The sequence below is a fragment of the Gymnogyps californianus genome, chromosome 5 (assembly GCF_018139145.2).
Source record: "Gymnogyps californianus isolate 813 chromosome 5, ASM1813914v2, whole genome shotgun sequence".
NCBI lineage: Eukaryota > Metazoa > Chordata > Aves > Accipitriformes > Cathartidae > Gymnogyps > Gymnogyps californianus.
The window spans coordinates 52,588,778-52,606,548 of NC_059475.1; the positions used below are offsets into that span (position 1 = coordinate 52,588,778).

At 42.4% G+C, this 17,771-nt stretch overlaps 2 protein-coding genes across 4 annotated transcripts in view; one reads left to right on the top strand and one right to left on the bottom strand.

Annotated features, from left to right (window-relative positions):
- Positions 1 to 1,293: 1,293 nt before the first annotated feature.
- Positions 1,294 to 11,032, top strand: PSMC1 (proteasome 26S subunit, ATPase 1). The gene is given in 12 exon segments (XM_050897463.1): positions 1,294 to 1,373; positions 2,163 to 2,216; positions 3,057 to 3,153; positions 3,571 to 3,695; positions 4,214 to 4,399; positions 4,601 to 4,729; positions 5,685 to 5,781; positions 5,971 to 6,160; positions 7,809 to 7,888; positions 7,891 to 7,959; positions 9,753 to 9,907; positions 10,733 to 11,032. Coding segments are annotated over 12 exon segments (1,320 nt in total). The 5' UTR covers positions 1,294 to 1,370; the 3' UTR covers positions 10,868 to 11,032.
- A 2,887-nt stretch (positions 11,033 to 13,919) lies between these two features.
- The window catches only part of NRDE2 (NRDE-2, necessary for RNA interference, domain containing), a 35,715-nt gene continuing 31,863 nt past the window's right edge, over positions 13,920 to 17,771 (bottom strand). For all 3 annotated transcript variants that reach the window (XM_050897973.1, XM_050897972.1, XM_050897974.1), the window contains exons 13-14: positions 15,511 to 15,582; positions 13,920 to 14,842 (exon numbers count right to left, since the gene is read on the bottom strand). In XM_050897973.1, coding sequence (XP_050753930.1) covers positions 14,717 to 14,842; positions 15,511 to 15,582 — 198 coding nt within the window. In that variant the 3' untranslated portion in view covers positions 13,920 to 14,716. The remainder of the gene's footprint in view (positions 14,843 to 15,510; positions 15,583 to 17,771) is intronic.

Consider the following 17,771-nt stretch of genomic DNA (forward strand, 5'->3'; position numbering starts at 1 on the left):
GGCTAAGTTGTGACTGATGAATTCTTCATGACAGCATATTTTAAAGAACCCTGCCGTGACACCTGACAGGAGGACCACACCCCAAGCAGGCGTACAAAGCAGCCAAGAGCTGCAAACTCTTTAACATTTCCACTTGTGGCACAAGTGGAGTGTCTTGGTCTTTCCAGGAAGACGCATCTCTTAGTGGTTAAGTAGTAGTGCTTAAGGGAGGTAATGTGAACTACCCGGATTGAGGCATACTTTCCCAGCATATTCAGAGGTTTTAATATCATTTTTATGGATATTAACATTGCGGCAGCAGGTTATTATGAGCTTTAATACATATCATGAGCTTCTTGTTTTGATGTGAACTAAACTGCAAGAATACCTGAGAAATATCTCGTGGGGAAAGAACTCTGCTTTCTGCTAGGTTTCTGTGGCGGAGAAGGCAGTTTCACACTTTTGAAGGAAAAGCTGCTGTTAGCACACAGTTGAAAATGTCTTCTCCACTTAGCCATTACAACGTGTTTCTTCTGTTAAGAAAAGTGAAAAGTCTTGTTAATCTGAAATTGTATTCAAAAGCTATTGCAACTTTAGTAGTAGCTGAAATGTGACAACAAAGTGCGTGCCAACGGGACAGAAATCACTTTTTCTCCATTAAACGGTTCGTTGCACGCAAGAGGACTAATTTAGATACGGTTTGAACCGTCTGCAGGCAGGGATAACAGCAAGTCAGATGGCTTTCGCTTGTAACGTTGCGCAGGCACCACCCATCTAGAACCCAGAGGCCTGACGGGCGCTTCAAAGCAAGCATCATCAAAACCGCCGCGGCCGACGCGCACCTGCGGAGGACGGTGCTCGCCGAGGCGGCCGCGGTTCCGCTCTGTCCCGGCGGCCAGCTGCAGTGGCACGGAGCCCTCTGCTGCTCGGTGCCGGCGTGACACCCCAAACGGCCGCCTCAAAGCCCCCTGCGCCGCCGGGGCGGCTACGCGGGGGCAAACGGGCAGGGCCCGAGCCCGGGGTGGGCGGCGCGGCCCGGCCCGGCCCTTCCAGCAGGCGAGGGGGCAGCGGCTGGCCCACGGCGCCGACGCCCGGCGCCCCCGCGCCCCCGCACGGCGGGGCGGGAGGAAGGCGGGAGGAAGGCGGGAGGAAGGCGGGAGGACGGAGGGCGGGCGGCTGCCGGGCCGGCTGAGGCGACAAGCCACCGCCAACGCGCGGCGGGGTCACGTGACTCCCTGCCGCGCGCCGCTCACCCGGGCGCCGTACACCTTTGCCCCGCCCACGCCGCCTGTCGCGTTTGGCCCTCGCCGAGGCCCGTAGTGACGCCGCCGCCGCCGCGTCCCTCGCCGGGCACCGTCGGGTCAGCGTTTCCGGTGCGGCGCCGAGGCAGGATGGTGAGGCGGCGGCCCGCTCCCCGGGCCCGGCCCGGGGCGCCGAGAGCGCGGCCGTGCGGGGGAGAGGGCTGTGCCGGCGGCGCGGAGCGGGCGGGCCCGGGCCTCCTCAGGCATCCCGCCGCCGTCGCCCGGGGTTTTGCGGAGTCACCGCCGGCGCTGGGCCTCTAGGCCGCCTCCGGCGGGGCAGCAGCGGGGGGGAGCGCGGCCGGTTACGCTGGGGCCGGGCAGGGTTGTGAGCCGGGGCTCGCTCCCGCGGGAGGCTGGCCTCGTTGCTCGCTGCTGCAAGAGGAAAGTGGTTTTGTAGCCGTGGGCCTGCAGGGCCCCGCCGGCCGGGAGTGCGGGCATCGCCCCGGAGAGGTCAGGCTTCCTGCGGGGAGCGCTAGCCGGTCTCTGCCGACAGCAATACTGGTTTGTTCGGCTTGCGGGAGGAAGGAAGGGCAGGTAAATTAGCTGATAGGAGAGCGAAGGAGAAATTTTTGTGATACACGTTACTTAGTGGTGCTCGTTAATTTACACTAGCAAGGAATGAGGTAAAACTATGATGTAGAAACACAACGCAATGCCGTATGAGTCAAAAACATACCAATGGACATGTCCTTCCCTGCCTCATAAGTCCACACTTCTCTTTATTCACTGACTTTTGACAATTAATTGGAATATATTAGTACTTTGTTTGGATAGGAGAAGTCTAATTATGGCATTTCTTTACATGGAACTGTCCACAGGTTTCAAGATTCATGATGGTGTACTTACATTTGGCTGTTGTTTTGTTTTTTTCTTTTTACTTAGGGTCAAAGTCAGAGTGGTGGACATGGTCCTGGTGGTGGCAAGAAGGATGACAAGGTAACTAAAAACAAAACAAATGCTTTTACTTGTAGGATGAACTACAGCTGTGCTATTACAGAGGCTGGCTGCAATAGGCTTTATTGTACAATTTTTTTTCATTCTTGTACTCAGAACTGAGTAAAATTACACTCTTGCTAGCTTTGGTGAAATGCCTTATCTCTTCTGGATGCACGTCGGAGAAAACAAGTTGCTGTTCAAAAATAGAAAAGGGGGCTTAACTGTAAAGGACACTGAAATTATTTGACAGTAGTAATTTATTTTTAAAAAGAATAAAACTATTAATGTGTCTGGGTTAGGAAAGACTAGTTGCCTTCAAGCTGTCACTTAAGTAACTGGGTTTGGTTTGAAAATGACATCGTACTGTCATCTGCATGAGGTCTGTACTTCATGTTGTGGACCATTAGAGGCCTTTCCAGTTTCCTTTGGAGATGGAAGTACAATGTACACGGCGAGCTGTCTAAGCTGGCAAACTGAATGCGCGTTACCTATTGATTAAAATGCAAGAGAAATGTTCAGATTCAATATTTTCCTCATCTTTTCATGTATGAGTCTTGTTTGTGATTTACTTCAGGCTTTAGCCTTCCATGTTCTATATTCACTGAAAATTGGCAGAAATCTAAATTAAAAAGAGGGATGTAAAATAAGAACTTTCTTAAAAAATAAGAATAATATTTCTTTTGGGCTTGTTGCTATATATCATAAAGGAGACAATTTTGTTATGTAGCTAGTCAGTTTCAGTTGAGCTCTCTCTCGGTCTGTGCGCCTAACATCTCTGAGTATTTTTTTCATTTTTAATATCCTGATTTTTTTTTTCATGGAATTCTTTTTATGAATAAGGATAAAAAGAAGAAATACGAACCTCCAGTTCCAACCAGAGTGGGAAAAAAGAAAAAGAAAACAAAGGGACCAGATGCTGCCAGCAAACTCCCCCTGGGTAAGCATTCATCTGCTCCAGCAGTCCTGTGGACTGTCCGCTCTTTGAGAAGTGCAGAGCCGCCCTCTCCCCTAGATCTGGTTGTATGTAGGTCGCAAATGATTAAACAGAAGGCCAAATGTAATTTTATTTCTAATTAACATAAAAACACAAAATAAGATTATTGTTAGGCAAGATGCAGCCCATGAATTCCCAGGTAAGAGAGAGAGAAATTGAAATGAGGAGAAGTGCAGGGGAAACGTTATCTTTAAAAATGTTTTTTTACCTAGAATTACAGTGGGACAAGTAAAATAGTGACTGCTGCTTATATAGAAGTTATTGTCAGAAAATAAAGCAGAATTTCTGGTAATGAATTAGTGAATCGTTGGTACCATGTCAAACTTGGTCTAAAATATTGTGATTCTACTTTGATTACAGTGACTCCTCACACACAGTGCAGACTCAAATTGTTGAAATTGGAGAGAATTAAAGATTACCTCTTAATGGAGGAAGAATTTATCAGAAATCAAGAACAGATGAAACCTTTGGAAGAAAAACAAGAGGTGAGGTTTGAGTGAACTGTTACTTCTAATATTACAATAAGTGCTCTAATGTAAACTACTTCATACAAAAGCAATGGAAATAAAGTGCCATGAATGTGTAAGTCAATACAAACATATTATGTATATTACAGTTCTCCATTAAATCTCAATGACTGTCCAGAAAACAGAGGATTTTTTTCTAGTGGTTTAATGGTTTTAGCCCAAGCATGGGTTACTACAGATGAAGCCACAGTGGTTTTTTGTTTCTTAGTCATCTGTCAAAGTGCAGCTCCCAGATATCCATCAATAGAGAAAGGAAGAACATTCTAGCTGTGGTCAGCCATATAACAGTGCCTATAGGATAGGACTAAAATAATAGTGGATTTTGTTACTGGCCTATGCTTTTATGCCTTTTGGGGCAGCGAAACAATAGCAAAGACTGGTTCTGTTATGTTCGGTGTGAACTGTTGAGCCAGTGTTGTACAAGAATGTTTTTGCCTGTGTTCTTGAGTTGTTGCTTGGATTCCTCTTGACAACAGGAAGAAAGATCAAAGGTGGATGATCTGAGGGGAACACCGATGTCCGTGGGTACCTTGGAGGAGATCATTGATGACAACCATGCTATCGTGTCCACATCAGTGGGATCGGAACACTACGTCAGTATTCTGTCTTTTGTGGACAAGGATCTGCTAGAGCCAGGCTGCTCTGTTTTGCTAAATCATAAGGTGAGTTGGTTTTATAAAACGAAGCACAAGTTCTTGTACTGTTTTTAACTGGCCTTTTTTTCCGAGAATCACAGAATCATAGGGTCCGAGAGCTAATGCTGTTTATTTCATGCACCTAAATGGATGGGCATTGGGTTTAGGCTTGAGCTTGTATTAATAATGCTGCTTGCTTTCTTTGACAACTCTTAATGTTTGAATTAGGTTCATGCTGTGATAGGAGTCCTGATGGATGACACAGACCCTTTAGTTACTGTGATGAAAGTAGAGAAAGCTCCTCAAGAAACATATGCTGACATTGGTGGCCTTGACAACCAGATTCAAGAAATCAAGGTATTCAGTTGTACTAATTTACGCTGTTAAGTAAGCTAGCAACATAGCTGTTGTGCTGGGAGCTCAAAAGTGTAACAGCAGGACCAGCTGCTGTTCATATAGTGTTCTTTTCTATCTTGCTGTAGTGCATTTCTTCATTTGATTTTGCTAGGCAGACTCATGGACCTAAATCTCTTAAGGGGGTAGCATACCCATTCGCAAACTGCACGCACAGAAACCTTTCACAGTTGCTGTGGAACCTGTAGAGCCCTGACCTCATAAAATCTCTGCAATAACTTATTACTTTGCAATGTGTAAAGTTATTGGTTGTTGCAAGATGAGAGTTAAATTGTAAAAAGTGCAGAGGTTGTTTTGAGTGTCTGATGCCGTGCAATCTAAGGAAATAGTGGGTAGGGGGGTTTTGGCTTGTTTTGCGTTTGCATTTGTTGGTTGGTTGGTTGGTTGAGTTTTTTTGTGTTTGGTTGGTTTGGGTTTTTTTTTCCTACCAGCAGAGCTCTAGCTGAACCCTGGTAAAACTCAACCGTTTTGCTTTGGGTAGGTGTCCAAAATCACAAATGCTCTTAAAATATTGATCTGTAGTATCTGGTAACTCATGGTGGAAGGCATCCTTTCATAAAGGGTCCCCCCGCCCCAGCGTCCTCCATGAGTGGCTGGGAGTCAGGAACTCCAGGGTTCTAAATTCAGCATGATGCATTTAGGTTGGAGGGGGAACACTCACTGCTTCTCTTCCACGTGTCAAGCGGAAAGAATAGGAAGACCTGTTCAGATAGAGTAGTTGTCTGCCTTGGAATTGGAGGCAACAGAGAGACATACTTTTCAAGGTCTGTCTTGAAATCAGTTGAGTTCTTTTTGCCTTCATGGCTTTTATTGATGCTGTTCTCAAGATACTCACAGAACTTCTGTGGAGAGCGCTCACTCTTTATAAAAACTCAGGTTTGTTTTTCTTGTGCTGCAGGAGTCTGTGGAGCTTCCTCTCACCCATCCTGAATATTATGAAGAGATGGGTATAAAGCCACCCAAAGGAGTCATTCTGTATGGCCCACCTGGCACAGGTATCTTACAGTACAGTAACAACTGTGCTGAGCTAGCACAAGTAAAATAAATTATGCTTGCTTAGTATTAAAGCATTGCCAAGTCTGTCACAAATTTCATATGACTGTTTTGTTAAAGCACTTTTTTCTTTTTTTGCCCCGCCCCCCCCGTGCAAACTAATTACAGTATTTCTTTCCAACTGAAAATAGGTAAAACTTTACTAGCCAAAGCAGTGGCAAACCAGACTTCAGCAACCTTCCTGAGAGTGGTTGGTTCAGAACTTATACAGAAATACCTGGGTGACGGTCCAAAGCTCGTGCGCGAGCTGTTCCGTGTGGCTGAAGAGCACGCTCCGTCGATTGTCTTCATTGATGAAATTGATGCCATTGGTACAAAGAGGTACAGTATTCTAGCTCCCACTTCACGCACAAGTATTGCCAGGGACAATAAAAGGTTTACTAGAAACACTTCTTTGGCAACCATATTGATACTCAGTTTCTTAGCTGTGCTACCATTTTCATAATACTCTCTTTGATGTAAGCATTTTTAACCACTAAAACTTCAAATAACTTCTTTGAAACTAAAATATATCACAACCTTTTCATATGAAATCGGTATGACCGGAGACTTAACCTCTGTTCTCTTGCTACCTGGTAGCATCTCTATGATGGAGTGTCTTAAACAGAAAGAGACACTGTGTGTAATAAGTTCATATGGTATCGTCCAAGTGCAAATCCAAATATACAGTAATTGGCTTTAGTGATTCAACAGCAAAGCTGTGTACTTAATACAGAATATATCCATTTATCGTTTGCCTCTCCAGATAGGTGGCTAAATGCTTATGTTCTTAGAATATTATATGGTAATAGAGTGTGATGTCATGGAGAAGCATTGCTTGTGCCATGCTAAACTATTGTTCAGCCTTTATCCTAGTTGTATTACTTTGAAAATTCCTAGGCTCCTTGGAACTGTCCAATACAAATAGTCTTTAAAGTAGGTAAATGTTTTTTAAATAAATAAAAAGGTGCTCGTACATATTGCTACACAGCTACTAGCCTGAAGCTCCAGTATAAGGCAGCTTCTGCCCCATATATTTCAGCATATGTAGAAAGGATTGGACTCATGGTGACGTGCATAACACGCAGAATTCTTCATAAATGTTATGTTCCTTCGAACTGTTCCTAAACATGGGTGAGCTGTTTTGGATGTAGATTATCTCATCTGCTATTAGCAAAATGAAATAGCTAAGCTACAAAGCAGAGGAATACAGCCAGAGGTACCTGTGTTTTGGGAAGAGCAGAGTTAAACCAGATCCACATTAGTAAGGCTAAAGGGTGTACAGTTGTAACTGCGTGCGTAAGGGAACAACGAAGGACAAGCTGTATTTTCTATGAAGTGGATGCATGTGCTTTTAAGAATTAGGGTTTTTTCCTTTTTTTATGTTAATTTGTTAATTTTGTTAGGGGGAAAGAAGAGATTTCCAAATACATAACAAACATGTAAAAGGACAGATTTCCTTCACGTGATTGCTGTTACTTTCCCCAGCTACAAGAATAGTTCAGTGTCTCTTTACTTACCTAGATGTTACAGTATGATTCTGAAAACTTGCTTTTTGTTTTCTATGGGTGAACATTAAATTAAAAAAAAAACCTGTTATGGGTGTTGTCCTGTTTCGGCTGGGACAGAGTTAACTCTCTTCTTAGTAGCTGGTACTATGTTTTGGATTTAGTGTGAGAATGATGTTGATAACACACTGATGTTTTAGTTGTTGCTAAGTAGCGCTTATCCTAAGCCAAGGACTTTTCAGTTTCCCATGCTCTGCCAGCAAGCAGGTGTGCAAGAAGCTGGGAGGGAGCATGGCCAGGGCAGCTGACCCGAACTAGCCAAAGGGGTATTCCATACCATGGAACGGCATGCCCAAACCACGACGGGTGTTTAAAAAAAAACAACCACCACACACTATTTTGTTTATATGTTTGTGGCAGTTAGGTGAAGTATGTTCTTAAATTTGCATAGTGCTTTTTCTGACTGTATTGTTTTCTTAAAGGTATGACTCAAATTCAGGTGGTGAGAGAGAGATCCAGCGTACAATGCTGGAGCTGCTGAACCAACTGGATGGGTTTGACTCTCGGGGGATGTTAAAGTTATCATGGCTACAAACAGAATAGAAACACTGGACCCAGCTTTAATTAGGCCAGGTAAGAGACTTCCCGCTGTGTATGCTTAAGTCACTTTTCTTGTGACAGGACTTGTTATAACTTGTCAAACATGCGCTGGTAAAAAGACTGCAAGTTGCTGGTTTGTCTTTATTCAGCATCTCATCTGTGTTGGTGTATCTTTCTGTTAGAATCGGAACCCATTCACAAGTTTCCAAATGGGAGAAAAACCCATGGAAGAGAAGAAACGTGTTAATTCCTCTTACATATACATAAACAATTTGAATATTCTTCCTTTTGTATTAAGATGGCACAGCTGTTTTAAGTACTTGTTAAGGCAAGCTGTAGTGCAGGGGCAGCGTTTTGTTGACATCTTGAGCAGCTGGGGAAGGTCGGGCAGTACCACTTGTGCCTCATAGATGAGAACTTAAGCCTTAACAGGGAGAGCCTGGATTTTGATGCAAGGAAACCACTCTGCTTCCTTACTGACCTGGCACACCACTATCATTTGGGGGATGAGTGAGGGCGAAGTAGTATCTTATTTTGACATATGTATTACATGTTGAGCCAAGAGCTTGAACAGGCACAAGTAGTATTTTTAAACGGCCACTAAAAATGTACCAATACATAATACATCGGTGGGGTCTGTTAAATAGGAAGGTAGAAAGCAATACAGAGATCAAAGGAATAAGTTAGGCCTCCCGTTAGCGTCCTCAAGTAAATCCTAAGTATTGAAGAGGTTGTAAAGATACTCGTTCTAAAGTAATAGAGGTAAGACAGGGAGCAAAGATAATTTAAGATGAAATTGTCAAAGAACAGTCACTAGACTGCATGGATCCGAGGAGTTCAGAAAAAAAACAGTATGAAGTTGCTGAGGGGTGTGTATGTATTTTTTCAAAAAAGTGTGGGTTTGTCACCATCTTAGCCTTACCCCCTCCAAATCAAAAAGCGTGCTGTTAGAGTACAGAGGCAATAATACTGTACTAGCAGTAAAAGACAAGCTAAGATGATCTAAAATTTGTTGGAAGGAAACTTCCTACACCTATTGGGTATTTAAATTTTAACCATTGCTTGAGCAACCAGGGCACTTCTAGCAGCTCAGCAGACTGATTTACCATTGTGTAGGACAGTCTGAAATATCTCATGTGGTGCCATCAACCCTTTTTAGAAAAGATACTGTAAAACTAAAGAAAAACAGGAATGATCTGGAGATGGAAAATATCTTTAAAAAGATTGCTCATTAAAGTTGGAACAATGAGTACCAGAACATCCAGAGTTCCTGCTGACATAAAGGAAACATGTGATAGGGACTTGCAACAGAACTATTTATGCAAAACCTTCCTTCTTCAGTTAGGTGGTTGGGGTTGTGGGTTTTGGGGTTTTTTTAGGAGGTTGGTTATATAGGGAGGAAGAGTTCTTCAAATTGGCACAGTAATTTATTTTGTGTGTGTGTGGCAGAAAATTAAACTTCAGAGCTAAATGTAATCTCAGAGTAGAACAAAATTTAGTACAAGAACATAAGTATTTGAGTAATACTTTTCTATGCTGTGACACATTGGGTTTTTTAATATTTGTATGTGACTCGAGGAAGGTTTTTCACGTTTCCCAGGTGAGGTGTCTCGTACCTGCAATGACACAGACTTTTTCAGCAGCATGGTGTCTTTCAGCTCCAGTAGCTTCCTGTTCATTGCAAATAGTCTGATCTCACTTTCTACTCTTAAGACATGATTGATTGTGAAGAAACAGTTACTGTCAGTCTAACCTTGGACCATTCTTCCTGCTGTTTCCAACAGCTGCATGCAAAAAACCTAAGGCTGAACTCTTCTTTTGCACAGGACGTATTGATAGGAAAATAGAGTTCCCTCTACCTGATGAAAAGACCAAGAAACGAATCTTTCAGATTCACACAAGTAGGATGACGTTGGCAGATGATGTGACTTTGGATGAACTGATTATGGCAAAAGATGATCTCAGTGGTGCAGATATTAAGGTCAGTGTACATCACCATTGTTTATACTTCAAAACACAAATCAAATCTCATTTTTACTGCATCCAAAAACATCGCCTGTTGAAACTGTTCTCTAATTACCTGTGGTTACATCACTGAGGGACAGTTGGATGGCTTTAAAATACCTTTTATGAGTGCTACGTACTCAGCTTTACAAATGGGAAGTTTATCAAAATTGTAATTATGAGGTAGCTTGTGTTGATAAGAGTATGTACCTGTGTTATCTGAATAGGAAATTTTAAAAGTGGCAAAGTGGAAATTAGAAGGGGAATGTGGAATCTTGCACAAACATGCGAGATATCTTAAACATTACTTAAGATAGTGCAGGATAAGAAGCATTTTTAGAGACTATGTTGCAAGCAGATAAAAGTGCAACTGTAGATTAGGAAGCTTCAGACATACATAGTCCGCTTTTCTAAAGTAGACAGAGCCCTCGCTAGAGTTACCACGCTCAGGAGCTTAACCAAACATGACTTACTATCACCTCATTGCAGAAGGGTTACACAGTCCACTGTTAACAGAGCTGGATGTATCTGTTCCTCGCAGGAGGGAAATACTGTTGTCACAAAGCTGCCTTTCTGTCACAGAAGCGTTACTCTGACTGCAGAAGGACATACTCATCTAGCTTTATCCAGATTGTTTTACATGCTTCAGTGCTACTGAACAGTATCAAACTTAAGAATGTAAATTTTGTTCACACTTGTCACTTCTTCTACAGAGTCAGTATGAAGATGCTGCTGTCTTCTGAGGTGTGGCTTGAAGGGGTTGCACAGAGACAGTGACTTATTCTGGCTTCCTCTGTTGCAGGCAATTTGTACAGAAGCTGGATTGATGGCTTTGAGGGAACGGCGAATGAAAGTAACAAATGAAGACTTCAAAAAGTCTAAAGAGAATGTTCTCTATAAGAAGCAGGAGGGAACCCCTGAGGGGCTGTATCTTTAAGTCATGTGTCTCTTTGGGGACTATCAGGAACTCTTTCTGTGTCGAAGACAGTCTTGTGTAAAACCACAGTCTCGCTAATTGTCATTCTTGAAGAGGTTACGTCGTGGTGGGCTGTGGTTTTTCAGTCAGCATAACACTTCATTTCCCAATAAAACATTGTTTGAATTGAACTGGTTTGGTGGCAAAGACCTGCTCTTTACATGGAACTGTCTGTTGCTTTAGTCAGACTTAGTTTCAAGAAAAAGTGCTAGCGCTGTGAGAGTGCTTGTCTCAGCGACCCAAAGCACACGCTGGCACGCCACAGCGCACAGGGAGGAGTGCATAAGCAGCTTCCCCACCTGTCAGGCCTTGTTAGGCATCAGTCCTTGTTAGGTGTGGCGGTCTTTTACAACTACTGTGTAACTGCTGCCATTCTGAAAGTAATTAGCCCCTGAAAAAGGATACAGAAACTAGGACAAAAAAATCACTTTTGAGTAAGCTTGGTGTCCTAAGTCATATATACATAAAAATTAATGAAAAATGTGCAACCTTAAGTAACATTCACATACACTTTAAAAGTACCCATCTCTATCTAGCACTTGTGCTTACAGGAAAGCAAGGTGGACACTCATTCTTAAAGATCTAAACATGTTTGGATAAGGTACTTGTAACATTAAAGAGTTTATAAATTTGTTTTTCCCAAGAGGGTTACAGTTCATTCTATAAACATGCTTTCTTTACTCTGAGTGAGTTAGAATGTCTTTAAAAGGAACCAACACAGTAGGAGGTTCTACAGCCCTGCGCTGCCCAGGGCAAGATGTGCGCACTGTTAAGGCACAGGCACTGACCAGCCCCGGTGCTAGAGGGGCAGGGTTTGTCATGCTGCAGACATACAGAGAGAAATTCAAACTACAAGTCGCATGCTTGGTGTTCTGCAGCATAATCTTAAAATGAATTCTTCCCCTCTAAACAGATCTATTGCCTGCAGCTCCATCCCCATAGGCGTTAGGTTTCTATTTTGCAAAGTTGTAGCGATGCATATACTGCTCATTAAGTATTCTGTGTAGTGTACTTTTGTGAAGTGCTAAGTAATTAATTTCCAAATGCTGTATGTGTGATTGTTAAGGTTTATATAAAGTTCCATATACAGACCACAGTCTGCAGTCTTTGTTCTGGAAAGTTTCTGTGGGAGCAAATGCTGGCCAGTAACACACATTTGAGAGTCACACACACAGCAATCCCTTTGATAACTGCCAGTGCTGTAACAACAATGGTAGCAGCAAGGCCAAGAGATTTTGTTTTTCTATGTAAAAATTATGCGGTTCATTGTTAAAAACAAACCCGACAGATGAATGGAGTCTTTTATTTAATCTGGATGACAGGAACCCTGAAATAGAGTTGTTTTTCATCTGGAGATAGAAAAACAACAAGCAAAGTTTTATTACCCATTCTTATTAACCTTATGAGATCTGTCTCCTTGGAAAGGTCACAAAAAACCAGTGACTTTTTAGCACTTTCTAATCATGGCAGTTGATCTCATCATCGCTTGAGGGGCTGAAGAGCTTCATGACATGTGGCGAGCAAGGCTTTTTTTATTTGGGATATGGCTGCTAATGCTGGCTAGAAGCAGCAAACACAAAGAGGTCAGTTCAGCTGAAGGAAAGCTGCAATGCTTTAAGCTAAACCAAGAACTGTGTTATGGTACGCTGTCTGCCACAACAGTAACTGAAAAAGAAAACTTATTTGAAAATTAAATTCTTACCTTTTGCAGCAGAATTTAACTTCTGCCACTTTCTCCAACATTTCCGAACTTGAGTCACAAAGACCAAGACAAAAGTAATAAAGATCAGGAGAAAGTGAACAGCGAGTGTATTCCCCACAAGGACAGAAAAAGCTGCTGGGGTGTGAATCAAAAGGCAGGACTTACCCAGGGGCCGCAGTAAGCGAGCAGCCTCTGACCACCCCAAGTGAAGGAAGTAGCAGGAGTGCAGCACTGGCAGAAGCTGTGCACAGGGCAGGGCCCAGGGGAGGGGATGCACGGAAAAGTGACTGAAACATGAGTCATCGCTGCCATCACTGGAGGTTTTCAAGATGCAACTGGACAGGGTGCTAGACACTCGCACCTAGGCTCCCTGTCCCACAAAAGGCTGGGCCAGATAATCCTTCGAGGTCCCTCCCAACCTGGGCTGCTCTGATGATTCTATGACTCTCAAGAGAAACACAAGCAGGAGCACAATCAAGCTTCCCCCCTCTCCATGTCCCTTCCAGGTGTTTAGAGGAAATGGCATTCTGCTTTGATGGGAGAGCAAACACACACACACACACACACACACGTGTGTGCGCACGCTCTCGCGCTCGCTCTGATGTTACTATTCAGTGCACAGAGTAACTCCTACCTCCAATTCAGCAGCTCTGTCATTTCTGAAAGAAGCATGGATTTTAAAAATAAAATATGTATTTTTTACAAAGACTAATCCATTACTTTCACAGCAAAACCAGCATCACTTGCAACCACAGCAATATTACAAGGCTCTTAAGACGTGCTGTAATGCCATTTAAAATTCTGCATATTCCCTGTAATATTGAAAATAATTTTAGAACAGACTAAATGAAGCGCAGCCTAAACTAAACTGTATTGTATCTTGTATTGTGGTGCTACAGGCAAAACCAAGCCATAGGTTGTATGGCTTTGTCCAGCCATAGTTTTCCATGTAATCAGATCTCACCAGCTGGATGATCCCGACTGTTTTAGTGCCGTTAGCGACAGTTTTTCTCCTGAAAAACCTCTGAAACAGTTTCCAGTATTCAGTGGCTGCAGGTATCCTCTTTTCAGATGAAGATCCAGTTTCTGAGTACTTGGGTCTCAACAGCAGGGATGCTAAACAGTCTTTTACATATTTCAGCATATTCTGTCTTACAAATATATAACAGATCTTTAAATTCTTACCATATCTCATATTACTTCTCTAGCAGCTTGCCTAAAGACTCTTGGAATAGAAGCTACTAATTAAACAATCATGTTTTGACTACTCTGCCTTCTTTGGTGAGGATTAAATACAGACCAGACCTCTACTTGTTACGGTGATTGCCTGTATTTGGGTCAAAAGCGAGTAATCAATTACAAAAGCTTGTTTAAAAGTGAGCTGCTTAGAGGTGCATTATGGATACATTTTCATTTTTAATACACTCACAGTTCTATTAGATTAAGAAATAAAAAATAATTCAAGTTCCTTTTGAATGTTCAAATATTCAGGTATATTTTTCATAAATAGCCGTATTAAAATGGTCATCTGTCAAAACATACAAGTCCAAAAAGTTGCCTGCTGAAACAAAGATTTAGCTTTTACTAACAGTATATGTACAGATGTAACGGCTGCTTGCCTTGGTAGTTATATATACACACGCATGCATACCAAGCTGAAGGAAATTACTGAAGTCTGCCAACCGGAGGACAGTGGAGCATCCATTTGGCAGATGTTTATTTCCTGTGCTGCTCACCAAACCATAGTTGGCATGTACTGAATCTCTACTGAACTCTAGGGAATGTAATTTCAAACAATAGAATAAGAAATGTGGGCAACATTCAACAGGAGGCTATTTATAAGAGGGTATCCTTCTGTGGGAGCCAGTAATACTTCAGAGAAATGGATGCATTTTTGTGGGCAAAATGCAGTACTTGATTCCAGAATACTTGCAGCTAACAGAACTCCATTTTGATAGCAATTTATATAAAAGCTTAAAAAAAAACACCTTAAAAAAAAAAGTCCATAGTACCCAAGTCCCAACAGAGTTCCTGTTTGAAAAGAGACAGGTCTAACTGTTAGTTTTCAACTAGCTTCTGTACTTTCTCCACTCATCTACAGTCTTCTTTTAAACCTCTAATAGCAGATCCAGCTCTTCCATAGGTACCCGCACTCTCAATTCTTTTTCAGTCATTAGATCAAGCGTCTCTTGCAGATGATCCGGGAAGTACTCTACTGCATCCATATAGAGTACCTAGAAAGACAATGAGAACACTTTCTGTGCCATCTCTCATAGCAAGAAACACAGCATAAAGAAGTATGTAGATACACAAAACAACTCTGTAGCAAGAGCGTAAGAAATATCATATACTTCTTTAAATAATACAAACAGAATTAGTACTTCTACAGTGACAGCAATGTAGATGTTTAATCAAGTCTTTTCCAACTCTTACTAAATAATTTTATTCAAAAAGATAAAACGTAGATCAAGAGGCACTGGAGCATTTGCAGCATACACAGACATTACCTGAGGAATTGCAGGTGCTCCTGAATCATTTCTCATACTATTAACTAAATACATTTTTATTTGCCTACATATTTCTGCTACTACCATGCTCATGATAAAACATGGTCTGAAAAACACAGTCACACAGAGAGGAATTTATTCTCTCCTTGCCTCATGCAATGCAACACCTTTCTGTTCTGAAACGCAAACAGCACTGACCACTACGTTTGTTTCCATTTCAGATGCATCTCTTATTTGCAGAAAAATCTTACAGTACTTCTCCTTCAGAAATCTCTCCTTTCATTTGCATATAACTCATTACAACAACTACTAAAGTCTAACTTTTTTTTTCCCCCCAAATACAGAACTTCAAAAATTAGAGTATGATGACAGGTTTATATTTTTTCTATGCTCACCTTTGCCCAAGGACAGTTTTGAAGGGCTTTGTAAAACAATCCTTTACTTTTTTCTTTTTTTCCTAGTGAAGCCTGTGTGAGAAAAAAAAATGTTCATACTTCAATGCAGTAATAGCTGAAATAAAACAATTATCTCTGAGACAAAGAAATTACTGCTGAAAAGCTCAGTGTTCTGCTGAGGAATCCTTATTACTATATATTGTGGTAGCGATGCAATTTGACAGGTTACACTGGTGACACTGGTTACACTCTTCAATGTAATCAAAGAGATGTCTTTTTTCAGGGCTTTAATTGTGAGACAAGTAATAGAATAAAGACTAGCAGAAAGAGCCTCTGCTGAGTACTTCAGTTAAAGTCAGTGCCTTTGCCTGTATTTGACAATAATACTGCAGTGGGCAACAGTGCAAATCCATTAACCAAAACTTACACCTGATATGCTACACACATACTACACAAGAGCATCTTTGGTACAGTGAAGGTGATTGTCCTGGTTTCAGCTAGGACAGAGTTAATTTTCTTCCTAGTAGCTGGTATAGTGCTGTGTTTTGGATTTAGTAGGAAAATAATGTTGATAACACACTGATGTTTTTAGTTGTTGCTAAGTAGTGTTTATACTAAGTCAAGGATTTTTCAGCTTCTCATGCCCAGCCAGCAAGAAGGCTGGAGGGGCACAAGAAGCTGGGAGGGGACACCGCCAGGACAGCTGACCCAAACTGGCCAAAGAGCTATTCCATACCATATGACATCATGCCCAGTATATAAACTGGGGGAGCTGGCTGGGAGGGGCGGATCGCGGCTTGGGAACTAACCGGGCATCGGTCAGTGGGTGGTGAGCAATTGCATTGTGCACCACTTGCTTTGTATAGTCTAATTCTTTTAGTATTACTATTGTCATATTATTATCATCATTATTATTGTTTTTCATTCCTTTCTGTCCTATTAAACTGTCTTTATCTCAACTCACGAGGTTTTTTTTTCCTGGTTCTCTCCCCCATCCCGGGGTGGGGGGGCAGTGAGCGAGCGGCTGCATGGTGCTTAGCTGCCGGCTGGGGTTAAACCACGACAGTCCAAACTGGGAGGAGTTGGCCGGGAGAGCACCATAATAATATGACAATAGTAATACTCTTGTTCTGACTACATCAGTACTGCTGCTAAAAATCAGCAGGTTCCCTTGTCAATTCTTAAAATCTAGAAATTCTTTTTCATATTATTGATACATTGGTTGTAGAAACTTGTGCTGTTCTGGTGTCATGATCTCCCTTTACCGAACAGCAATGCATTTCACTTACTGGAAACCCTGCTGTCAGAGCTGTGCACTAAGATGCATGCACATCTTTTGCAGCTCTGCAAAGAGCTTTCAGTAGCATTCTGCTTCTAAGTTTTTCACAGAATCACAGAGGTCGGAAGGGACCTCTGGAGACCATCTGCTCCAACCCCTCTGCTCAAAGCAGGGTCAGCAAAAGCAGGCTGCTCAGAACCATGTCCAGTTGGGTTTTGAATATCTCCATGGATGGAGACTCCATAACCTCTGGACAACCCGTTTCAGTGTTTCATCACCCTCACAGTAAAAAAAAGCTTTTTCTTATGTTTAAATGGAATTTTCTATATTTCAATTTGTGGCCATTGCCTCTTGTCCTGTCACTAGGCAGCACTGAGAAGAGTCTGGCTCTGTCTTCACACCCTCACATGAGATACTTATATACACTGATGGTATCTTCCAGGAGCCTTCACTTCTCCAGGATGAACAATCACAAGTCTCCCAGCCTGTCCCTGTAAAACACATGCTCCAATCCCTTATTCATCTTCATGGCTCTTGGCTATTCAAAGGGACCTGGACAGGCCAACAGCAGAATATGGTGCATCAGCCACTCCTCTTGATTTTGTATCATCTGCAAACTTGCTGACTCACTCATCATCCAGATCATTAATGAAGATGTTAAAGGGCACTGGTCCCAGTATCAGTCCCTGGGGTACAGCACCAGTGGCTGGCCTGCAGGAGGAGTTCACACCGCCTATTACAACCCTTTGAGCCTGGCAGTTCAGCCAGGTTTTAGTCCACCTCACTGTCCACTTACCTAATCCATGCTTCATCGGCTTGTCTATGAGGATGTTATGGGAGGCAGTGGAAAAGGCTTGCTAAAGTTGAGATAAACAACATCCACTGCTGTCCCCTCATCCACTGAGCTAGTCATCTCATCGTAGAAGGCTATCAGATTGGTCAAGCATGATTTCATAAAAAATAAATAGGAATTTAAGAGAAA